This window comes from Micromonas commoda, chromosome 9 (assembly GCF_000090985.2).
Source record: "Micromonas commoda chromosome 9, complete sequence".
NCBI lineage: Eukaryota > Viridiplantae > Chlorophyta > Mamiellophyceae > Mamiellales > Mamiellaceae > Micromonas > Micromonas commoda.
Window position 1 is genome coordinate 1,099,113 of NC_013046.1, and position 23,086 is coordinate 1,122,198.

General features: G+C 68.2%; 10 protein-coding genes across 10 annotated transcripts; 4 read left to right on the plus strand and 6 right to left on the minus strand.

Moving 5' to 3' along the window:
• Window positions 1–27: 27 nt before the first annotated feature.
• Window positions 28–2,229, plus strand: MICPUN_61585 (predicted protein; the record flags this gene model as incomplete). Its single annotated transcript, XM_002504357.1, has 1 exon — window positions 28–2,229. The coding sequence occupies one exon, from the start codon at window positions 28–30 to the stop codon at window positions 2,227–2,229; it is 2,202 nt and encodes a 733-aa protein (XP_002504403.1).
• Window positions 2,230–2,433: 204 nt separating this feature from the next.
• MICPUN_61586 (heat shock protein 70 with TPR repeat) lies at window positions 2,434–5,053 on the minus strand (the record flags this gene model as incomplete). Its single annotated transcript, XM_002504681.1, has 4 exons — window positions 2,434–4,379; window positions 4,516–4,645; window positions 4,852–4,925; window positions 5,020–5,053. 4 exons carry the CDS (start codon window positions 5,051–5,053, stop codon window positions 2,434–2,436), a joined length of 2,184 nt encoding a protein of 727 aa, XP_002504727.1.
• An 88-nt stretch (window positions 5,054–5,141) lies between these two features.
• MICPUN_61587 (predicted protein) lies at window positions 5,142–5,363 on the plus strand (the record flags this gene model as incomplete). The annotated part of the gene is made up of 1 exon (XM_002504358.1): window positions 5,142–5,363. One exon carries the CDS (start codon window positions 5,142–5,144, stop codon window positions 5,361–5,363), a length of 222 nt encoding a protein of 73 aa, XP_002504404.1.
• A 197-nt stretch (window positions 5,364–5,560) lies between these two features.
• MICPUN_85283 (predicted protein) lies at window positions 5,561–7,960 on the minus strand (the record flags this gene model as incomplete). Its single annotated transcript, XM_002504682.1, has 5 exons — window positions 5,561–5,839; window positions 5,948–6,098; window positions 6,237–6,504; window positions 6,874–7,403; window positions 7,566–7,960. Coding segments are annotated over 5 exons (1,623 nt in total), but the record flags the coding sequence as incomplete, so codon positions are not given.
• A 449-nt stretch (window positions 7,961–8,409) lies between these two features.
• On the minus strand, window positions 8,410–8,853 carry MICPUN_61589 (predicted protein; the record flags this gene model as incomplete). Its single annotated transcript, XM_002504683.1, has 1 exon — window positions 8,410–8,853. One exon carries the CDS (start codon window positions 8,851–8,853, stop codon window positions 8,410–8,412), a length of 444 nt encoding a protein of 147 aa, XP_002504729.1.
• A 696-nt stretch (window positions 8,854–9,549) lies between these two features.
• On the minus strand, window positions 9,550–11,079 carry MICPUN_102464 (predicted protein; the record flags this gene model as incomplete). Its single annotated transcript, XM_002504684.1, has 2 exons — window positions 9,550–9,630; window positions 9,865–11,079. The coding sequence occupies 2 exons, from the start codon at window positions 11,077–11,079 to the stop codon at window positions 9,550–9,552; spliced, it is 1,296 nt and encodes a 431-aa protein (XP_002504730.1).
• A 377-nt stretch (window positions 11,080–11,456) lies between these two features.
• Window positions 11,457–13,872, minus strand: MICPUN_102465 (predicted protein; the record flags this gene model as incomplete). Its single annotated transcript, XM_002504685.1, has 2 exons — window positions 11,457–13,788; window positions 13,868–13,872. The coding sequence occupies 2 exons, from the start codon at window positions 13,870–13,872 to the stop codon at window positions 11,457–11,459; spliced, it is 2,337 nt and encodes a 778-aa protein (XP_002504731.1).
• Window positions 13,873–14,371: 499 nt separating this feature from the next.
• On the plus strand, window positions 14,372–14,738 carry MICPUN_61591 (predicted protein; the record flags this gene model as incomplete). Its single annotated transcript, XM_002504359.1, has 1 exon — window positions 14,372–14,738. A coding segment is annotated over one exon (367 nt), but the record flags the coding sequence as incomplete, so codon positions are not given.
• Window positions 14,739–14,816: 78 nt separating this feature from the next.
• Window positions 14,817–15,936, minus strand: MICPUN_61592 (predicted protein; the record flags this gene model as incomplete). The annotated part of the gene is made up of 2 exons (XM_002504686.1): window positions 14,817–15,784; window positions 15,912–15,936. The coding sequence occupies 2 exons, from the start codon at window positions 15,934–15,936 to the stop codon at window positions 14,817–14,819; spliced, it is 993 nt and encodes a 330-aa protein (XP_002504732.1).
• Window positions 15,937–21,735: 5,799 nt separating this feature from the next.
• MICPUN_108945 (predicted protein) lies at window positions 21,736–23,032 on the plus strand. Its single transcript, XM_002504360.1, has one exon. It carries the CDS (start codon window positions 21,757–21,759, stop codon window positions 22,993–22,995), a length of 1,239 nt encoding a protein of 412 aa, XP_002504406.1. The 5' UTR covers window positions 21,736–21,756; the 3' UTR covers window positions 22,996–23,032.
• Window positions 23,033–23,086: the final 54 nt, after the last annotated feature.

Here is a 23,086-nt window from a genome sequence, read left to right on the forward strand (position 1 = left end):
ATCACTCGCACCCGAGCGCACCTGGAGATGGGAGGCAAGAAGAAGGGTCCGACGACCGTGGACGCCCTCGGGAACACCGTATCCGTCGCCGAGCTTCGGGCGCGCGCGGCGGACGAAGAAGCGCGCGCGGCCGCGAAGGCACGGCGCGAGGCCAAGGCGGCCGCCAACGCCGATGCATCATCGGCGTCGCGCGGGGACGAGGACGGCGGGGGGGGCGACGCGCCCGTCTTCGCGTCGCTGGAGGATCAGCTCCGCGCGATGATGATCAAACGGAACGACGGCGCCAAGCTCACCGGTAAGGAGCGCAAGATGCTCGCCAAGGCGGAGAAGGAGGGGCGCCTCCCTTCGCTCGAACCGCCCGAGGATGGGGGCGCATCGCGAAAGGGACCGCCCGCTCTGAGCGCCCCCGAGTCCTGGGCCAGGGCTCTCGAGGCCGTAAGCGTCCACGTGCGCGGAGGCGGGGGAAACGACGACGATTTTAACGACGCGAACGCCACCGACGCGGTCGTCGACGTCAGCGGCATGGACGTATCCGTACGCGGCGTACGCCTGTTCGAGGATGCGTCGTTCAAGATCGCCAGGGGGCAGAAGCTCGCGCTCCTCGGCGCGAACGGCAGCGGCAAGTCGACGCTGGTCAGGCTCATCGCGTCGGGCCGCATCAGGGCGAGGGTACACGACGTGGCGTGCGTCGCGCAAGAGCTCGAGTCGGGCGAACGCTCGGCGCTCGACGCGCTCGTGTCGTGCGACGCTAGGGTCGAGGAACTGCTGAGGGAGGAGTCGGCGCTCATCGACGCCATGGAAGCCGCGGAAAACGCCTCGGAAAACGCCTGGGACGACGCGAAGTGGCGCGAAGCGTCGGTGAGACTGGGCGAGCTCGCGGAGGAGCTCGAGCGCCGCGACGCGTACGCCTCCGAGGCCAAGGCGCGACGCATCCTCGCCGGCCTCGGCTTCTCCGACGAGCAAATGTCCGGACCTTTGTCGAAACTCTCCGGGGGTTGGAGGATGCGCGCGGCGCTGGCGCAGGCGCTGTTCGTCAAGCCCGGGCTCCTGCTTCTAGACGAGCCGACGAACCACCTGGATCTGCCGGCGACGACGTGGCTGGCGTCGTATTTGTCCGGTCCCGAGTGCGCGAAGACGTCTGTACTCGTCGTGAGCCACAGCGCGGATTTCGTGTCCAGCGCGAAGTGCGGGGTTTTGCACCTGGACCACTTCGCCAAGAAGATCACGTCACACAAAGGGGACGTGTGGGGGTTTTTGAACGGCGCGGACGCGAGGTACAAGGCGAGCGTCAAGGCGTACGAGTCGCAGCAGAAGGCGCTGAGGGATATGAAGAGCGGCAAAAACCCGGCGTCGAGCGAGCAGGCGACGAAGAAGTTGCTCAAGCAAACGCCGGGAAACCGGACCGAGTTGCTGGAGCGGCCGAGGGAGTACGCGGTGTCGTTCGCGTTCCCGGCGTCCACGGACGACCGACCGACGATCGCGGTGCTCGACGCCGGGTACACCATCCCGGGCCGCACGGAGCCCATGTACGAAAACCTGCGCTTTTCCGTGCACTCCAAGTCGCGCGTCGCGTTGGTCGGGCCCAACGGATGCGGCAAATCGACGTTGCTGAGTCTCCTCACCGGAAGGCTCGAACCCACGGTCGGGGAGGTGCAGCGACCCCGCGGGCTGGTGATCGGGCGGTATGATCAGCACTTCGACGAGCTCCTGCCTCTGGACGATTTAAACTCGAGACTCTCCGCAGCCGCGCACCTGGTTAACACATTCGGGGTCAAGGACCAGGACGCCCGCGCGCTCCTGGGCCGCGCCGGGCTGGAGAGCGGCGCGCACGTGATTCCGCTGCGGTCGCTGTCGGGCGGGCAGAAATCGAGGGTGGTGTTTGCCGCCCTCGCGGCGACAGAGGCAAACGTGTTAATCCTGGACGAGCCGACCAACCACCTCGACATCGAGAGCGTCGAGGCTCTCATCGACGGTCTGAACCGATTCGACGGGGGGATCGTCGTGTCGACGCACGACGCGAGGCTGGTGGAGGGTTTGGACGAGTGCGAGGTTTGGGTCTGCGGCGAGGGCAAAGGGGGGCTGAGGGTTCTTCCCGAAAACGGAGGCTTTGGCAAATATCGCGACGCCGTCGCCGCCGAAGTCGAGGCGAGGGCTTCGCGAGCGGCGGCGGCGGCGAACGAACGAAGGCGCGTCGCCAAGGGCCGCGGCGAGAAGAGTCGCGACAGGTAGGCGCCCGCCGTTATGACAGTCGGCCGAGACTCTGGTCAGGAGGCGCCCGAGGTTTTACACCGCCGATGATGGACATGACGTTAACAAGTTAAAAACTGCGCAGCGTTAAAAAGTAATCAATCGCGTCGCCGCTTCAATTCTGCGCGCCGCCCGCCGGGTAATAAACGCGGGAGGTCACGTCCGAAATCGAGGAACGATCGCCGTCTACATGTCGTCGTCGCCGCGCTCCATGGCGGCGAGGTTCTCCCTCTCCGCGCGCTCATCCTCCGCGCGCATCTCCTCCGCTTCCTTGCACATGCGGTCAATCTCCTCGGGGGTGAGGCGACCGCGGTCGTGCTGAAGCTTGACGTCAGCCTGCGCGCCGGTGACCTGGTCGCGCGCGGTGACGGTGAGCAGGCCGTTGGTGTTGACCTCGAAGATGACGTCGATCTTGGGCTCGCCCGCCTTGGCGCGCTCGATGCCCTCGATCTGGAACTCTCCGAGGAGGTGGTTGCCGTCGGTGTTGGAGCGCTCGCCCTCGAAGATGCGAACGTCAATCTCCTGCTGGTAGTCCTGCACGGTGGAGAACTCCTGCTTCTTCTTGCACGGCACAGGGGTGTTGCGCGGGACAACCTTGGCGAACGCCTTGCCCTCGCACTCGATGCCGAGCGACAGCGGGATCACGTCCACGAGCAGCAGGTTCGAGGTGGCCGAGTCCCTCGCGCCCGAAAGAATCGCGCCCTGCACCGCCGCGCCAAAGGCGACAGCCTCGTCGGGGTGCACCGACTTGCACAGCGCCTTGCCGTCGAAGTGCTCGGATAAGATGGCCTGGACGCGGGGGATGCGGGTGGAGCCTCCGACGAGGACGATCTCGTCAACCTGAGCCTTGGTCATCTTGGCGTCGTCCAGGACGCGCTTGACGGATTCCATGCAACGCTGGAAGAGGGGCTCGCAAACCTTCTCGAACCTCGCGCGGGTGTAGGGCATGTTGATCTCGTGCTCGCCGACGAAGCACTCGACGTTGGCGCCCGTGGAGGAGGAGAGCATGCGCTTGGTGCGCTCGCACGCGGTGCGGAGCTTGCGCTGCGCCCTGTCGTCGCCGGTGAAGATATCCTGGCCGCTCTTCTTCTTGTACTGAGAAGAGACATCCTCCGCGAGCGCCGTGTCGAAATCCTCGCCGCCCAAGTGCGTGTCTCCCGCCGTGGAGAGCACGGTGAACACGCCGTCCTCGATCTTAAGCAGGGACACGTCGAAGGTACCGCCGCCGAGGTCGAACACGAGGATGTTCTGCGTGCTCTTGACGTCGGCACCCGCGTCGGCGGCGTTCTTCTGATCCAAGCCGTACGCCAGAGCCGCGGCGGTGGGCTCGTTGATGATGCGAAGGACGTCGAGGCCCGCGATGGCGCCCGCGTCCTTGGTCTGCCTGCGCTGCGCGTCGTTGAAGTAGGCCGGGACGGTGATGACCGCCTTCTTGATGGGACGGCCCAACGCCACCTCTGCGGTTTTCTTCATCTTCTCGAGCACCATGGCGGAGATCTGCTCGGGGGTGAAATCCTTGGGCTCGTCGTCAACCTCCACCTCGATGATGGGCTTGCCCGTCGCCTTGTCCTCCTTGACGGTGAACGGCATGATCTTGATTTCCTCCTGGCACTCGCTGAACTGGCGGCCGATGATGCGCTTGACGTTGAAGAGCGTGCGCTTGGTGTTTTGCGCCGCCTGGCGCTTGGCAGAGTCGCCCACCAGGCGGCCGTCGTCGGTGAAGGCGACCCAGGACGGCGTGGTCCTGTCGCCCTCGGAGTTGGCGAGGACCTGCGCCTCGCCGTCCTTCCACACGGAGACGCAGGAGTACGTGGTTCCGAGGTCGATGCCGATGACGGGCTCGACGAGCGACATATCCGCCATCTTGCCGCCGTTGAGCATCTGCTGCTCCTTGGCTTTGCGCACCTCGGCGAGTCCGTCGTCGCACTGGACGTTGTTCGGGTCGCACGCGATGCCGCCCGCGTAGGCCTTCTGCGCGCCGTCGAGGTCGCCCTTCTTGAAGAGGGCGACGCCGAGGCGGGAGTAGCCCTTGCCCCACTCGGGTTTGATCTCGATGCACTTCTCCGCATCCTCAATCGCGGCGTTCAGCTTGCCCACCGACGCGTAGCACGCGGAGCGGTTCGAGTAGAAGACTGCGGTGGTTGGCGACGGGGCGGAGTCGGGTTTGTCAGCGCGCCGGCTCGGTGCGATCGAAGAGGCGCGAGAATTTGGGTCGAAACGAGGGGCGGACCACCGGGACGGACGGAAGAGCGCGGGCGGGTTGCGCACCGTGATCGGTGGGGTCCGCCTCGATGGCGGCTGTGAAGTGCTTCGCGGCGGCGTCGTAGTTGCCCGCGGTGAACTCCTTGTTGCCGGCGTCCTTGGCCTCGAGCGCGGCCTTGCGCTGCTCGGGGGAGACCTGCGATGGGTTCGGGGCGGAGCGAATGGGATGGGACGGGGTCAGACGGCGCGTGTGGGCGCGGGCGGCGCCGATCGTCGCGAGGCGGCACATGTTGGATAGAAGCAAGCGGCGGCGAAGCGGCGGGATGTTCTCCGTGAAACGCTCGGGCGGGGCGCGGGGCTGGACGTTTCCGCCGCGGGTTCAGCGGACGGCGGCGCACTCACGTTGGCGGTGGTCTTCTTCTTGTTGTTCTTCTTGGCTGGCATTGTGAGCGAGTCGGGCGGTGTGTCTTCGGCGTCTGCGCGAGGCTCGAAGTGATCGACGATGTGCGGTGCCGCCAAAAGGTGCTCTTTTCGAGCCCCACAATCTCCAAACGTATGAGCGTCAGTCACAGCAGTCTGGGCGTAACCAGTCCTGGGGGCCCATATTCTCGATGACGGCAACTCGTCGACGCAGTGATTTTCGCGCTCGAGCCTCGAGACCGAACCGTCGTCACACCTAGCGGGGCGGGGCGATGGACGCGGCTGCCAAGAAAGCGGTCCGGCGCGCCAACGCGCCGCAGTGGAAGGTCGCCGTGGGCGTGGGCATCGGCTTGGCGTTAGCCGCGGCGCCGCTGGCCTTCAAGGAGGTCAGGGCGCGGGAGCAATCGGTGGCGCAGATGCGAGACGCGCAGTACGATAAGCAGGGTTCCAAGGATGACGCGCGAGACGCGCGGCTCAAGAGGGGCAAGAAGTGACGGGCGCGCGGAATCGGAGGATGACGGCGGCGTGGTCGTGAGAATAGCGTCGTTCGTGCTCGAATGACAAAACCCGGGCGCACCGCGCGCCCGTTCAACAGCGCCTAACGTTCAACGCCTCACCCCGAGACGATCTACAGACCCGCAAAGATTGCGCATCCCACCCCCCTAACCCCCTCCTCAACACGATAATCATCTCACGCGCGGCTCACCAGCTGGTGCAGCACCTCCTTCACGTACCTCAGCCTCCTGAGCAGCTCCGGGTCCTGCGGCAGCGCGCCGAGCGAGTGGCACGTTCGCGTCCCGCTCTTGCTCGTGAACACGCACGCGGACGCCTCCGACGAGAGCAAAACCTCGCTGCCGTCCTGGAAGCACACCTGGATGGTGCGGTTCGAGAGGCGAAAGAGCACCGCGTGCTTGGTGCGCAGCCAGTTCTTGACGTGCGGAAGGTGCGCGACGGCACCCTCGACGGCACCCTCGGCACCCCTCGCCGCCGCCTCCGCCTCCTTCGTCGCCGCCCGCGCGCGGGGGTGCCTCGCCTCGCACCCCGGCTTTGACCCCAAACCCCCCGCGCTGCGCTCCACCGCGCTCCGACCGTCCGAGGACAGGTACCCGCGGAAGTGCCGCATCAGCTTCACCTTCTTCTCCAACCCCGGCGGGCACGGCGTCGACGCGCGGAAGCACACCGGAGGGGGCGCCACGCGCCTCTCCGTGGACGCCGCGCCCGGCTGCCGCCTCGCTCGTTCGCGGTACTCGAGCGCGTCGCCCGGCGGGCCGTCGTGGCACGCGGGGGGCGTATCAGGAGACGCCGCGTGGCATTCTTTCGTATCAGGAGACGACGCGTCATCGCACGCCCCATCGTCCAGCGCGGACTGCGTCATCTTCGTCGCGTCGTTGAACACCACGCCGAAGGTGCCGTCGGAGAGCACGTACCCCAGCCCGTACTTGCTCGTGTAATCCACCCATCGGGTGACCCACAACGGCGGAAACGCCTCCAGGGAAGCGTTACCCGGAGCGTTACTCCCCGACGCGGCGGCGGACGCGCCAGACCCCACGGGGTGAACCCCCCCCGCCGTCGTCGTCGGCGAGTCCATGCCGAGGGTGGCAAACTCCGCCGGATCGATGGGAGCCGAGGTGGCGACTGAGCCGTTTTTGCATCGACCCGCCTCCGCCGCCGCGAGAGAATCCTCCTCCGTGTTGGGAGCCTCCGTCGTCAGCCGCATAGACGCCACGCGCGACTCCAGCGACGCCGTCGCGGACGACGACGCCGCCGCGCCCTCCTCGGCGGCTCGCCGCGGCGGTCCGGCGGCGGTGGAGACTTCGCGCGTACGCGCCTCGGCCGCATCCGGCGTTCGCGCGAGGTGCGCCGATCCGACCACGTCAGAGTCGAGGACGTCGAAGGGCGCGGGCGTCGCGGGCGGCGGCGTCGCGTCGTTTACGTTCCGCGCGCGCGGCGGTGCGCTCGGGTCCGCGACGGTGAGCGGCGATAGCGGCGCGCGGCGGCTCCGACCACCCGCCGACGACGATAGCGGCGCCCTCGGCTTTTTGGCCGCGTCGACTCCGCCGGCGCCGCCGCCGGACCTCGTCGACCTCTCCATCTTGTCCATGTCCACGCGCGGCGTCGGCATGGACCACGGCGTCGCGCCGCGCCACCCCGCGTTCAGCAGCGGGTGCGTCGCGATTTCGGCAATCTTCGGTCGGTCCCCGGGCTTGGGCGCGAGGCATCGGCGGATGAGCTCGCGAGCGCCTTCGTTCACGACGCCTTCGGGAAACTCGTACGCGTTGGCCCTTATCCGCTTGTACGTGGCGTGCACGTCGCTGGTTTGGAACGGCGGGGTGCCCACCAACAGGGTGTAGATGATGACGCCGATGGACCACACGTCAACCTCGTACGAGTGCCCGCCACCCTTGGAGCCGGCGAGAACCTCGGGGGCGATGTAGTTGGGAGTGCCGCAAATCGTCGTCTTGCGCTCGTCGTCGCTCTCGACGCGGCACGCGAGGCCGAAATCGCCAATCTTGAGCCTCCCGCCCGTGGCGACGCTGTCATCGAGGGCGGGATCCGAGCCCGGGCCCCCGCCGGCGCCACCGTCGACGTCGCTCGATGCTCCGCCGCGTTCCGCTCGTCGGTTCCCGGCGGCGGTGGAATCTTCGCAACCTCCGCCGCCCCCGGTGGCTTCGTCGAGGCCCGCGGGGGTGAGGAACAGGTTACCGAGCTTGAGGTCCCTGTGTATGACCCTGTGCGCGTGGAGGTGCGCGACGGCCGTGACGATCTCGCGCGCGTACGCCGCGCACTCGGGCTCGGTGAGCCGCCCTCTGGCCTTGACCACGTCCGCGAGCGTGCGGTTGCTGCAGAGCTCCATGAGGATGTACACGTTTGCGGCATCCTCGAAGCATCGGACGAATCGGACGACGTGCGCGTTGTCGCATCCGCGGTGGATGCGAATCTCGGTGAGGATCTTCGCCCTCGCGCGTTCCTTCTCGAGCGTGCTCTTCGCGACCACCTTCGCCGCGAAGTTTTCCCCCGTGGAGGGATCCTGCATGCCGTACACCACCGCGAATCCGCCCTTGCCGAGCGGCCTGCCCCGAACGTACGTGCGCGTCTTGGTCTCGCCGGTGCGCGCGCACTTGTAGCGCTCGGTGACGATGCGCGGGCACTTCACCTCCTTCGGTCGATCGCTGCTTTGGTTGGATCGGGGCGGGGGACATCGGGGGCGAGGTGAGCGAGACGTCGGTGGGCGACGCGGGAGGGGTCCTACTGTCGGGAGGGGTCCGAAAGGTTCGCGATGGGGCGGCGTTTCCGTCGCGCGCGAGAGCGCATCGCGCGCGTCGCGTCTCGTGGCACGCACCGTTTCTTCTCGGCCGGCTTGGCCTGCTTATCATCCACGCGCTTGACCGCGGGAGCGACGTTCTCCCTGTCCATAACCGGCTGAATCGCCGCCGCGGGCGCGGCGGTGCTCGCCATCGCGCTCGCCGCTGAAAGCGCCGACCCGTCACCACCACCGACGGATTCACGACACGCGCGCGGGGCCGCGAGGAACGACGAACGCTACCGGGGGTATCGGCGCGCGAGACGCGTTCGATGCGACGTGCGCGTATCCAGCGCCGCGAGGACGGAAGATCCGGCCTTCGATGTCTGCGGGCTTCCGCGTCGCTCACTCTGCGCGCCGATGGAGCTCCGCCCGTGTTTCCCCTCGAGACTTTCCGCTCCCGACAGCTGCGTTTGGTTTCGGGACCTGAAATCTGAGAATCGACGCGGGTCCTGGCGTTGAGTGGGGAAGCGAATGGGACGACGACGTTTATTACCGTTTGGGGTGATTTTTATTTTTCGACAATTTTCCTGCAACGAAACCCATACACGAAATCTGGTTCGGGCGTCGAACGCTCGCTCCCGCGCGGAAGACGACTCGAGGGCGAGAATATCCGACGCGGACGAGGACGATGCTTCGCGAGGGCGGGCGGGCGCGGCGTGGGCGAGGGTCGGGTCGTTCATAGACGCTCAAATATGTTACAAACAAAGGCGGGCGCGCGCTACGTCGGCGCTCTCGGCGTCGACGCGGGAGCAGAACGCGCCCTCCTCCTCCTCCTCCTCCTCCTCCTCCTCTTCATCCTCTTCCTCCTCGCGGGTGAACCGCACATCGCGGTCACCCCGCGCCCGGCTTCCGGCACGGCCCCGGGCAGCATGCTATGAGCTCCCTCCTGTACCCCGCCACGATCCCGGCTCCGATCACGGCGATGGTGTAGAACATGGCGCCGAGCACGAGCGCCACCATGCCCCGCGGGGACGCTCGGTCGGTAATGGGTCGCGCGACGTGATAACGAAGAAGCTTTGAATCGCGATTCTCGTGAGCCGATTCTCGTGAGCCGATTCACGTTTCTTGCCGTCAATGTCGAACACAACCCACCGCGGGCGCCCTCACCGCCCCACCACCGCCACCGAGGGCGTGGCATTCCCGCCGCGCGGCGTCGTCTTCGTCGCGCACGAGCTCGGGCGTGATCCCCTCGCGGCCGCCGCCGAACGTCACGAGGCGCGCGCGCGCGTGACCCACGCCCGGAGAGATCTGGCGTGCGTTCTTTGCGTCCTCGGGACTTGTAACGGTCGGACATGTTTAACTTAAAAGGATATTTATTTTCATCGTGTGACGTCGTCTCCAAAGTTTGCAGGCGTCGTTGCTAACACGATCAAAGTTTAAATGTCTTTGGTCCAAAGGGCAGTTAGCGTACCATCAGGTAGCTTACACGAGCATATGATTGATGTGCATATGCACGACTGAGTGGTCGGTGGTGGTGGTGGTGGGTTCGGTGGGTTCAGTGGTGGTGGTGGTTGTGGTGGTGGGCTCGCGGTCTGGCAGCTCACCCCTCCGTAGCCCGTATTGCAGGACGTGCACGTGCATGACCCAGCAGTCCCGCCAATCGTCCCGCCATTAATGCAGTAAAAGCTGCCGTCCGAGCCGTCTTTGCTTGGGTCTGCGGAAGCGGTGCATAAATAATCGTACACACGCACGTGGCCGGCGTAGTCGCCGGTACCGCCGTTGTGAGGCGCGCCGATCGCCACGCGCGTGCCGTCCGAGGACATCGATACAGAGAACCCGGATGTGTCGCCCGCAGCTTCGCCGTCGATGTCGGCGCCCACCTGGGTCCACGTCCCGCCGCTCTCCATGTACACGCGCACTTGGCCGGCGTTAGAGCCGCTGCCGTCGTTGCCTTGAGCCCCAATCGCCACGCGCGTGCCGTCTGAGGACATCGATACAAACCACCCGGACAAGTCGCCCGCAGCCTCGCCGTCGATGTCAGCGCCCACCTGGGTCCACGTTCCGCCGCTTTCTGCGTACACGCGCACGTGGCCGGCGCTGCTGCCGCCGGCGTCGTTCAGAGGCGCGCCGATCGCCACGCGCGTGCCGTCCGAGGACATCGACACCACGAACCCGGATTCGTCGCCCGCAGCCTCGCCGTCGATATCGGCGCCCACCTGGGTCCACGTTCCGCCGCTCTCAGAGTACACGCGCACGTGGCCGGCAGATGTGCCGGTGCCGTCGTTTTGTCTACCGCCGATCGCCACGCGCGTGCCGTCCGAGGACATCGATACCGAGTGCCCAAACCAGTCAACCGCAGCCTCGCCGTCAATGTCGGCGCCAACCTGGGTCCACGTCCCGCCGCTCTCTGAATACACGCGCACGTGGCCGGCGTCAGAGCTGGTGCCGTCGTTCCTGATTGCACCGATCGCAACGCGCGTGCCGTCCGAGGACATCGATACCGACCACCCGGAGTTGTCGCCCGCAGCCTCGCCATCGATGTCAGAGCCAACCTGGGTCCACGTCCCGCCGCTCTCCGCGTACACGCGCACGTGGCCGGCGTCAGAGCCGGCGCCGTCGTTACCGTAAGCGCCGATCGCCACGCGCGTGCCGTCCGATGACATCGATACCGACCACTCGGACAACAAGTCGTTCGCAGCCTCGCCGTTGATGTCGGCGCCCAACTGGGTCCACGTCCCGTTGATGTCCTCGTATACCCGAACGTGGCCGGCGTTGCTGCCGCCAGCGTCGTTGCTGGGAGCCCCGATCGCCACGCGCGTGCCGTCCGAGGACATCGATACCGAATATCCGGATTTGTCGCCCGCAGCCTCGCCGTCGATGTCAGAGCCCACCTGGGTCCACGTTCCGCTGCTCTCGGCAACTGCCACAATAGCGAGCACCGAGAAAAAAAGGAGCCAGATTTTCATTTTAGACGACAGGGTTGCGATATGCCCCCGCGACGCGCGACCAAACAGATCGACGCCGGACCTCCGCCGTCCGTGCGAGTTAGACGCCGGGTTTCGAGTATGTCGTTCGAGACCGTGCCTTCTCTGCGCACACCGATTTTCAGCTGATTCCGTGCAGTTTGACCGACCGGCCCTGTCGCGCCCCAAGCAAGATGCGCGCGCGTTGTGACTCCCGTTGTGACTCCCGTGATACACCAGAAGATCGAAGTTGAAGACGACACCGACTTTCCAAACCTCATGAACCTGAAAAAGTTGGCAAACAATTACAGGCGGGGCGCGTGAGACAGAACCCATACGTCGTGAATCGATCCGTTCGTGATTAAAATCCGACTTTATAGTTAAGCACCCGGCGGGGGTTCCACCGCCGGCGTCGGCGCGCCCGCCGCGGGGACAACCTCCGCCGGCACCATCATCATCGCCGACTTGACCCCGTCGCCCCGCTGCTCGCCAATCTTCCCGGCCACCCCGAACGCCGTGGACGCCGGCGCGTTCCTCCACGCGCTCCCGCCCAGCGCGTTCGCCGCGGTGGCGACGTGCGACCCGTCCATCGACCTGCTCAGGTCCTCGCCCGTCGCGCCCGGACCTTTCGCCGGCCATCCCACCGTGCCGCCGTCCTTATCGAGCCCGTCGCCGAGCACCCAGCCGTACCCAACCTCCGCGGTGCCGCTGATCGGTCGACCCGGAAGGGGCACGCGGTCGGAGGCCAGCCGCCCGGACGCGCCGCCGAGGGGCGCGCTCGACATCGAAGCGTCCCTTCCCCTCGACTTGTGCGCCGCGACCCGGTTCTCCCGCGCCGCCGATCGAAGCGCTTCGTCGCGAGCCGCGTTGAGCTCCCCGATCGTCGTCGCGACGCCCCCGACGACCGTGCTCGCGCCCGTTCCCGCCGTTACGGAGTGTATCGCCTGCGTCTCGAGGAACGACCGGACGCCGCGGGTCCGCTCGCGTTCCTCGCGCTCCGCGGCTCTCGCCTCGGCTCGCCTTAAATGCGTCGGCCCCTCCGCCGACGCTCTAGCCTCGACGGCTCGGTCGTTGAGGACGTTCGCGTTCGCGCGTTCGAGCGTGGACGTCGCCCGGGCGCTCGTCCCTCCGATGGACGCGTTCAGACCGAAGGCGTTCGTGCGGTGCGTCCGGGGCTTGTGCGGCCCGTCCCCCGCGGGGTGATAGTTCGTCGCCGTCTTGTACGCGGGTTCGTTCGATTGGGTTAAATACGCGGGCCTCGCGCCCCCCGACGCGTACGCGTTCGTCTTGTGCAGCCCCGCGCGATGGGTGTGCACGAGCGCGTTGGTCTCGACGTCTCGGAACGGGCCGGACGTCGCGGCGTTGGATTTTGTGGTGCCGAACGCGACGTCGAGCGGGTCGCGGTTTTTGAGCGTCGAGACGAGCAACCCCGAGCTTCGCGGCGTCGGCCGAGACGCGAGCGTTTTATCGACCGTTTCGTTTCCCCTCGCGGAGCTGACGCGCGACAGCGTGGGCGCCGCTTGCTTGGCGTTGACCTGGCGCACCGCCGAGTTGAGCGCGACGCGCATGTCCGACACGCTTCGCGTGGCTTTGGACAGCTGCGAAGTTATCCGCGCGTTTTCTTCCTCCAGGTGGCGGATGTACTCGACGGTGGGGTGCGACGAGAGCTCGCGCAGGGTGGCGTCGGCGACCGCGGCGCGCTCCGCGTCGATGAGGTCGCCGTGCGTTTTGAACGCCTCGAGCTCGAAGGCGTCCGCCGCCGAATTCGTCGTCGTCCGCGCGAGTCTCGATCCGGTTCGGACTTCGCGTGAACCGGTTTCGACTCCGCCTTCGACTCCGCCGTCGACGCCGCCTTCGACGCCGATCACTTCGGACCGACCCGTCCGCGTCAGCGCCGACGTCTCCTCGAGGAACCTGCGCGCGTCTTCCGCCCTGGACGCGAGTCGCGGGACGTCCAACGCGCCGGGTTTCTCCCCGAGCGGAATCGTGAGCGTCCGTAACCCGCCCGCTTCAACAACCGGGTACGCGCCCGACTCGACGTTCTCGAGCACCGAGTTCATCGTCATCGCCCATCCGTGCAGGTGTTCGCACTCCTTGTGCAGCCGCTCGCACTCGGCTTCCTTCTCGCGTCGGTAGGTATCGTGCTCGAGGGTCAGCGCGCGGATTTCGTCGTCTTTGCGAGCCAGGAAGTACGCGGTTTGGTCCTTCAAGTTTTTGATCTGCGAGTCTTTGGTTCGCTCCAGGTTCTCGTACTCGGACGCGTGGTGCTCGTTGAGGTCGAGCTCGAGGTTCTTCAGCCGCGTCTCTTCCGCGGCGCGGCGCTCGGATTCGAGCGTGGTTTCAACCTCCGCGACGCCCACGGCGCCGCCCGCGGCGGCGGGTATGGACGCCTGCAGCGCGGCCATTTCCAGTTGGAGCGCCCGGTGTCGATCGTGGAGAGCCTCGAAGCGCGCGTCGTGGTGTTGCTGGAGCTCGGCGAGCCGATGCTCGTGTCGCGCCGCCTGTTCCGTGGACGCGTCTCGCGCGCGCTGGAGCTCCGCGGCGACCCCGCGCTTCTCCTGCGCCAGCCTCGACTCGGTCGTCAGGAGCCTCGCCTCGAGCGTGCGTATCGTCTCGTGCGCGGTGGCGAGCTCGGACTCGGCGGAGCGCGCGCGCTCCTTGGTGTACTCGGCCTCGCGCCAGCTGGCGTTCGCCGCGCGCGTGATGTCGAACCTGCGGGAATTGGACGTGAGCGGCGGGCGAAGGTGAGCGGTGAGATCGCGGGAGCGGGGACGGGACGGAGGGGCGGCGACGCATTCACGCATTCATCGGCGCGGGCATATTCACGTGCGTGGGGCGATTTCAACGTCGATCGCGCGGGTGGGACGGGCGGGTGGCCGGACGCACCGCATGACTCGCGTGCCCCGCGCGTCGACTCCTCGCCTCGCGGCTGCGTCTCGGTGAGCGGGAGGGCGTTCGTCGGAAACCCCTCGCGGTCGCTGCTGTCCCCGCGCGAGGTCCGCGGCGGAGGTCCCGGTCATCGGAGTTGCCAAATCGGTCACCGCGTCGCGACCGTCCCTCGGTCGGACTCGCTCCGAGAGCTCGCTGAGTGTTCCGCGCCGGTCGCGCCACTTCACGCGTCGCGACCGTCGACACCGCGGGCCTTCCCGGACGCGACGATGAAGGTGCGTCCCGGTTCCGTTTCCATCGCGGCGTTCGCGCCCCCCCGGCACCCGCGCGGCGCGCGCCCCGGCGACCCATCCACCACCCGCCCGTCGTGAATGAAACTAACCCTAGGCCCGACCTCCGCACCGACGCAGGTTCGCTCCGCCATCAAGAAGCTCTGCGAGCACTGCAGGATCGTCAAGCGCAAGGGACGGCTCTACGTGGTGTGCCCCAAGGTTCCCAAGCACAAGCAGCGGCAGGGGATCTTCACGGAGACCGCCGCGGGCGCGACTGCGGAGGGGGAGGCGCTGGCGACGAGCACGGGCACGGGCGGGGGTTATGGCAACGCGGCGGGGGCGTGGTGGCATCGACTCGGGGGATGCGCGTGCTGCGGGGGTGCGGGCGCGTCGGGCGCGAAGGCGGCGCACGGGGCCATCGCGGGGTTGACGCTGGAGGGCAACTTTCGCAAACCACCGCGCGCCTCGCTCCTCCCGCGAATCGCGCAGCTCCTCCACTAGTGCTAGCTAGATCGTTTGACGTAGGATCAATCCATCGCCGAGAGATTACGTTTAGCCGCCCGGCTGTCCGTTCGTCCGTCACCGCGCGTCCGCGAGCAGCGCGTCGGTGGCCGCCTCCACGTCGTTCCCGCACATACCAAGCGCCCTCCTCGCGTCGTGCTCGTCGAAACCCATCGACGTGAGCGTCTCGACCGCGCCGGGCGGCGGCGGCGGAGCGGGAGCGAGATCGTCGAGACGGCCGAAACGAACGTCGAGTCTCGGTCTCGGCATCCGCCTCGGCCGCGTCACCGTCGCCGCGGCCCGTCCCCCACGCGCCCGCCGCCCGCCCCCGACCCCGCCAACGTCCACCCCGAGCACCCTCCCCAGCGTCGCCCTCACCGACGCGCACGCCCACTCGGGCGGAGTCCAACCCCCCCGATGCGTCACTACCGCACCAACTCGACCAGTCACCGCCCACTCCGAGACCAAAGAACCGCAGACGCCGGCGAGGGCGGGGACGACGGAACGCGCGCCGTGGCTCCAGAACAGCCTCAAACCCGCCAACAAGGTGAACACCTTGTCCCCGAACCTCACGCCAGCCACCGTGAACGTCTGCGTCGTCGGTTGCGTGGCGAGAAAGCCGGGAAAAAGGAGCGCGGCGACGAGGGAGTGAGGTCCGGGCGCGAAGCCGACGGCGGAGAAGTTTTGGATGAACGCGCCTGCAGATGAACCGCCGAGCCCGAGCCATCGAACGAGGTGGGTGTCCGCGCAGAGCAGGGTCTGGATGCCCAGCGATACCACCGCCGCGATGAGAAGGCGCGTCGCGTGTGCCTTGGTGCCCCGCACGCGCTCGACGTCGCGAAGGGCGTAGAGGAGGTACAGGCCGACGCACGCCTCGCCCGGTGCGGTGAACGCGAACTGCGACGTGAGCCAGCGGGAGAGCAACTCGCCGCGGGCGAAGAGGCCGCGCGGGGTCAGGCCGACGCGGTGGTGTGCGCGCGAATAGTGCGTCAGCAGGGACGCCGCGGCGGTGCCGTAGGTCAAGAGCTTCGACGCGGGCGCGTTGCCTGCGCGTGGGTTCGCGGAGGGATGGGGACGGGAGGAGATCTGGCGGTCAGCGCGACGAGCTCGGGTGGAGGGGCGAGGCGCGAGCGGGAGGAGGGCGGTTCGTGGGGTGCGCGTACGGGCACTCACGGAAACCCTGGGGACCGAAGCCCATGGTCGACGTCTTCGGGGCCGCGACCCGCTCTGCCGGGGCGCCTCCTTCCCAGGGAGGACATCATCTTGATGTCTACGTTCGCCTCTGCGGACAAAAATTTCCATCGCTAATCCGAAACGCGCCGCGCGCCAACTCTCGACCCTCGAGTCAATGAACCGTCGATTTCCCCGATGAACCCGCGGAGGTTACAGAGTTTTTCCACCCAATCGGCCGCGCGACCCGACAGTTACAGGCGCGCGGCCGGGTCGTCGTATCGCGCGACGCACGATGAGCGCGGCGGAGCGCGTGCCGCTCCTCGCGGCGAGCTCCGCTCGCATCGCCGCGACGCTCGAGCGCGGCGTCGCGTCGGTGGACCCCGAGAGCCTCGTCGTCTCCACCTCGGGACGTCGCGACGACGCGGCACCCGAGGCGAACACCCGCCGCGGCCGATGGCTGGCGGTCGCCGCGCTGACCCTGGGCGCCGCCAGCGCGTGCGCAGCCGTCGTCGGCGCCAACGGAGGCGTCCCCGGCGTGTTCTCCGCGCTCGGAGACGCCGCGAGTGGCGCCGTCGCCGCGGTGAGCGACGGCGGCGCGTGGGGATTCGCGCCCGCCGCGGACCGCCTCGGCCTGGGCGCGGGCGTGGATGCATCCGCGTGGGACGCGGGCATCGCCGGGACATCGCGCGCGCCGTGGCTCGGCGCGGGAACGTTCGTCGCGCCGATGCCCGCGAGCGCGGACGCGAGCGGCGGCGCGACTCCCGATTGGGTCCGGTCCCTCATGCCGAGCTCGAGCGCGGAGACGGGCGCGGCACAGCTGGCGGACCCGAAGGATGAGGGCGAGTCCCGATGGGGAGCCGCGGGGTGGAGCGGACGCGCGCGCGCGCGCGTCTCCGAGCTGACGAGGGCGGTGAACGGCGACGAGGGCGCGACAGACGCGGCGGAACGCGACGATGGGGGTGCCGAGGGTGCCGATGCGGCCGCCGATACGGCCGCCGAGGGCGCCGACGCCGCCGCGACCGCTCTCGGTAAAGCCGAGCGCGATGCCGCGTCCGGCGCGACGGAAAAGAGGGAAAAGATCGCCTTTCGCGTCAACGTGTGCGGCGTTCCGCCGGTGATGCGACAGAACCAGGCGCCGTGGCCGGTGTGCCGCGTGTGGCTCGTGGGATGCCCGGGCGGCTCGACGTGCGGGGTTCGATCCGCGCACCGCCCGGACGCCCCGGCGTGGACCCACCGAGCGGACATGGCGCCCGCGACCCCCGGCGTCCTCTCCGTCTTCGAGCACGTCACCGACGCGCTCGCGCCCGGCGACGAGTTCGCGTTCATGATCGCCAAGCCGTCGTGCACGGACGAGCAGCTCGACGCCGCCGTCGCGTCGGGCGACGCGTACCGCGATCCCACCGGCCGGTGCGAGGTGCGGTTCGACAGCGGGCACCCGATGGGAAATCACATCCGGAACCCGGGGAGAAACGAGGTGACGTGCTGGCGGGGGGGGGCGACGGGCGCCGGCACCACCCTCGGCACCCTCGGCACCACCCTCGGCACCACCCTCGGCACGTCCACGCGGGCGTCGTCGTCGTTCACCCCCGTGACGAACTCTCCGACGGAGCTCGCGAGACTCGGCGCGGGGGACGCGGTGTGCAGGAGCAGGTCGCCGACTTCCCCCGATTCCAGTTTAGGCCAGTGCGTGCTCCGACGAACTTCGAGGGACCCGGCGAACACCTTCCGGAGGGTCCTGCCCTCATTAACGGACGAGCGGATTATGAGCGGGAAGAGCGAGCTTATTAACGATGGGGATGAGGAGGGCGCCGGGGATCGATCGTCTTACCGGTCGATGGAGTTTGTCTGGGGCACGTGCGACGCCGCTCCGAGGAGCGCGAGTTGGTGCGAGGAGCCGGCGTTTGACCCCGCCAAGGTGGCGGCGGTTTGCGGCGTCGAGTACCACGTCGAAACGGCCAAAGAAACGGCCAAAGAAACCGACACCGCGAGGACCGGGCTGAGGCCCGTCGGCGGCGTCGTTCCCGCGGCCCTCGAGCCCCCGCGGCTCATCGAGGATGAGCCCCCGACGGAGACTGAAACTTCGGAGGCTGAAACTTCGGCACCCGCTCCCGCCGTCGTCGTCCCGGTGGCGACGTCTAACGGTGCGGCCGGACGGACCAAGAAGGACATCTTCGGCACCGGCGGCGCCGAATCCCCCGCCGCGTTCGTCCCGGCGGGGGCGTGGGCGGAGACGGCGGAGGTGACCGCGGACTTAAACGCGGTCGGAGCGTCCAGAGCCGTGGCGCATCTCGTGTTGAGGGACGGGGACCAGTTTTTCGCCGGCGAGAATCTGCCGTGGGCGCGGCTCGAGGTGAACGGGCGGGTGGTTCGCGTTCCCCACGACGTTAAGCACGGCGACGTCGTGAGGCTCGCGGTCCGCGCGGAGAGCGCGGCGGAGATTGAGGCGTGGACGGCGGAGGACGAGCGGGCGAAGACGGCGAGCGCGCTGGGCATGGGAGATTCTTCCGTAGATTCTTCCGGCGCACAAATTCCGGTGCTCTCCTCGCGGGGCGATCCGGTCCGGTCGGCGACGCTGAAGCTCGGGAGCTACGAGGGCGTCCTTCGGGCGAGGGTGGCGGACAGGGCCACCCGGGTGGCGATGTACCGTCAGGCGCTCAGGGGCGCGACGACGCTCGAGGCTGACGTTACGGCGTCAGAGGAGAAAGAGACCAAGGCGGAGGAGGAGACAAAGGCGCCGAAGGAGGAGACAAAGGTGCCGAAGGAGGAGACACAGGTCCCGAACGACGCGACAAAGGTCCCGAAGGAGGAGACAAAGGTCCCGAAGGAGGCGACGAAGCCGCCGGCCGAATCGACGCGCGCGCGCATCGAGGACGAGGACGACCAGGAGACCGCCGCGGCCAAGGTTGACGCCGCCATTCCCGTCGACCCCGGCGCCGGGCCCGAGAAGACTCAAGGCCCCAAACCCGGTCGGATGTCCCTCATCGCGCCAACCACCGAACGGCGCGCGGACGCGTCGCTGGGCACCGGGCTGAACGACGACGACGGCGCGCCGCCGGAGGAGATCGTCTCCCCCGCGGGCGTCGTGCACGTCCGAGCGCCGCAGCCAAACCAGTGGGTGCTCATCCCACCGCCGGACCGAGACCCCATCGTGGTCACGGGCGTGGGCGAGGGTTCCACCGCCGCCGTCACCGTCAAACTCCTGCACGAGATCGAGGCACACGGGCAGGGAACGCTGTACGCGACGCTCGGGGACGAACCGTTGGGTTTATCAAACGACGGCCGCGAGCCCCCGCGGGGCAACGCCAACGGCGTCTTCGTCAAGGTGAACAGCGAGGACCGCAGCGTGAAGGGCGGGACGGTCAAGGTTTGGACCCGACACGGGATAATGGAGGTCCCGCGGCCGGGCGTCAGGGAGACCAAGGTGGAGGTTGTGGACGGGGACAGGATTCGGTTGAAGATTCGCTCGCCCGGTTTCGCGGACCCGCCCCCGGGTGGGGACAAGAGCGACAAGCGCCCGATCAGCGGCCGATACCGAGTCGCCGTGTTCGTGGGTGACGAGTGGGTAGGCACCGCCGCGGTCACCACCGCCACGTCGAGGGAGGAGGAACGCGCCGCCAACGCCGCGTTCGAGGGATCGATCCGTCGAGCGCGCGCCCGGGCCAACGCCGCGGCGGCGATGGGGTCCGAGGCGGTCCATCCCGCGGAACGTTCGGATGGAGTCTCTTCATCCGAGATTCCATCCGACGTCGTCCGCCCGACGACGACGTCGATCGACTCGTCCGGCGGACCCGTGCCGCCGCGCGTGAACATTCCTCCCGCCGGTGCCACCACCCGCGTGAGCTTGATCAGCGGCCGGCCCGTGCTCGTGGACGAGATGGAGCGCGCCCCGCGCGGCGTCACGCGGGTCGTCGCGGCGAACGAGTGGAACATGCTACCCTCTCGCGGGTTCATGCGCGTCGCCGGCGTCTTACCCTCGGCAGAGCTTCGTTTGACGGTGCACGCGTACGAGACCAAAGCGGGAGACGTCTGGCTGCGTCGCGCGGCGATGGACGCGAACGCCGCGGAGGCGACGGCGGCGATGGGCGAGCGGGACCTGTCCATCGGCGGCAACGACGAGTGGATACACGCGCAGCTCGGCGCGGCTCCCGAGGAGGACGCAAACGCGAACGCCACGCGGGCGGACACGGACGACGACGCGGGGCTGCCCGACTGGGTGGAGGTTCGCGTGGAGGGTCAGGTGGTGACCCCGCCGGTTCCGGTGTGGCTCTCGCGGCGGATCAGCCTCCGCGTGCGCGCCTCCCCGGACGACATGGTGGCGCGCAGGGTGGTGGTCCGAGCCGGGACGCAATCGTGGGAAGCCACCGTCATCTCCGAGGACGCGTCCATCGCGATCCCCGATAAGGTCGAACCTTCTTCCGGGATGGATAAGGCGGTCGTGGACGAGGAAAAAGCGCCCATGGGCACCGTCAGCGTTCGCGCCGTCGCGTCCCCACGCGACGTCGTCGTCCTCCCGCGCACAGCCGCGCCCCCCGAGGACTCGGCCGACCGATCGAACGGCCTCACCGTCGATCCCACCACGGGGAACTTGGTCGGCACGTACGTCCCGTCGCTTCGCGCGGCGCACGGCGACGGCGACGGATTCGGCGTCCCGGTGTCCGGCCTCGGCGACGGCGTCACGTGCGAGGTGACGATGCTCGCGGATGAGGGCGTCGACGCGGAGGCTCGCGCCAAGCGATGGCTCGGCGCCGGTTCGCGATCGAGCGCGAGCCTGGGTGAGTCATCGGGCGGTGAGTCATCGGGCGTCGTCCCGAGGTGGGCCGCGTTGCTCGTCAACGGGGAACAGAAAACGTTGCCGTTCGCGGCGAGGGACGGCGACACGCTCGGCGCGGTCATCGCCGCGCCGGGGAGCGCCGGCGGCGTTCGCGTGGTGGTGCTCGCGTGCCCCCACGACGTCGCTACCGACGGGGAGAAGACGGTGACGGATTACGCCGCGGCGCTCGTGGCGTCCGTGGTGGTGAAGAAGGACGATGAAGGCGCTTCTTCCGGCGATTCGTCTTCCGCCCCGTCCCCGTCCCCGTCCCCGACCCAATCCTCGAACCTCGGCGAAGTCGAAAAAGACGGCGACGACAGGATTCGATCCCGCGACCTCCTCGTCGGGTCGGTCGGCGTGCGAATGTGCAACCCAAACGAGCTGCAGCGACGCGAACGAGCGGACAAACTCGTCTACGACCGAACCAATTCGATGACGTACTCGGACGAGTTCCCCAACGTGTGCGGCGCCCGTCCGGCGTGCCTCGGCGACGGCGACGCCGCGAAGAGGGGCCGCGACGTCGTCTTCGTCGTCGACGCCTCCGACGCCGTGGGTAGAGCGCTCTTTGACGAACACGTGCTGGAGTCGCTCAAGACGATGTTTTGCGCTTCGCACGAGGGGACGCAGTCGCAGGCGTCGGTGATTTTGTACCCGGCGCCGAGAAACGTCAAGACGTGCGGGTCGCACGAGGTGGCCGTTCCGCTGGGAAGGTACAGCGCCCGGGAGTGGTTCGACAAGATCGACGAGCTGGGGAAAGACGACGAGAGCTGCTGCGGCTTTCGACACACCGAAAATATCGGTGACTCACCGGGCGGTGACTCACCGGGCCTCGGTGACTCACCGGGCGCCCCCGCACGCCTTCCCACGGGCTCTGCGCCCCTCGCCGAGGCGCTCGACGCCGCCGCCGCCGAGCTCGACGCTCGCGGCGCTCACGCCCCGAGCAACGCGCTCGTCGTCGTCGTCGCCGCCGCCGTGCCGTCGCCCGTGGTCAAGTCCGAGTCGTGCAGCGAAGACGCGCCGGCGAAGTTCACCTCGATGACTCGCGATTGGCCCTTCGCAAAGTTCAAGTCGTCCCCGGGGGCAAAAGACAACAACGACGAAGGCGAGGACGTCACCGCGTGCACCTACCTGTGGCGCCACGTCCCTGACGCCGCGCGAAGGCTCCGGGCGACGGGTGCCAGAATCGCGGGGGTTCACCTCGCTGGTCTCGACGAGGGCGGGCTCGCGTCGGCTAGCGCCGGGCTGGGCGCGCACCTCGTGGGCGCGCCGTGGCCCGGCGCGTGCGACGCCGACGGGTTTTGCTCCATCGGCGCGCAGTACGGCGGCGAGCTGGGCCGGTGGCTCTACGGAGGTTCGAATGCGAACGGTCACGACGGTTCGGGTCACCGCGTGCACGAGGATGCTTTCGCCGAGGAAGATTCTCCCGAGCACTTCGTGTACGACGCGGGGGAGTACAAGACGTGCGAGGCGGTGATTCGCGCGGGCGCGCGCGGCCAACGCGAGCGATCCATCGTGTCGTTTCCGCACGGCGCGCACGTGCGCACGTTACACGCGTCGAATCTGCGGTCTGCGTCGTCGACCGGGCCGAACGCGGAGAACAGTCTGGCGAGGGCGGTGGCGCCGCTCATGTGCGAGTCGGCTTCGTCCACGGATCCGGCGGAGATGGCCGTCTCTTCTTTTGGGAAGAAGTCCGATCGATCTTCCCGGCTGGGAACGCGAAAGGAAGGCGGGGTCGGCGGCGGCGGTGGGATTCGATCCGGCGACCTCTTGGACTCGGACGACAGGATATGCGCGACGGAGGCTGACGCGTTGGGCATAGAACCCGTCATCTCGCGGTGCGCCGGGGGCGACGCTGACGCGACGGTCGCGTGCCTCGACTCGCTCGTGTACGCCGCGTGCGCCGCGGTGGAGCGCGCGCCGTCCGCCGTGGTCGCCTCCGAAACGCCCCCCGAAACGGCTGAATCGGGACGCGAACCGACGGTCGCCTCCGGGTGCTACGACGACGGCGCCGTGCGTTTGGTTGGGAGCGAGCGCCACGCGACCCTCGCGTCGGTGGCGTGCGACAGGGTGTGCAGGACCCGATCCGCGGACTCTCCCGTCGCGGGTTCGAATCCGCCGGGCGTCGCCGGGGGTGCGCCGTTTCGGGAGACGCGCGCGCGTCGCGTGGAGATCGAGGTGCGATGCGAGGGCGAGGGGCGGTGCAAAGCCGGGGCGGTGCGGTGGTTCGCCGCCGGGCGCGAGGCTGACGGCAGGCGCGCCGAGCTCACTGATTAACCATAGGAATAAAATAAACAATTAGACTATTGAAACGATAAATCGGTCGCTTCCCAACCGCGACGCGACCAGGAGCGATCGTCTCGGAAAA

Excerpts from the sequence above, each read along its gene's own strand:
- MICPUN_108945 (XM_002504360.1), top strand. The coding sequence starts at position 21,757 with ATGACTCGCGATTGGCCCTTCGCAAAGTTCAAGTCGTCCCCGGGGGCA.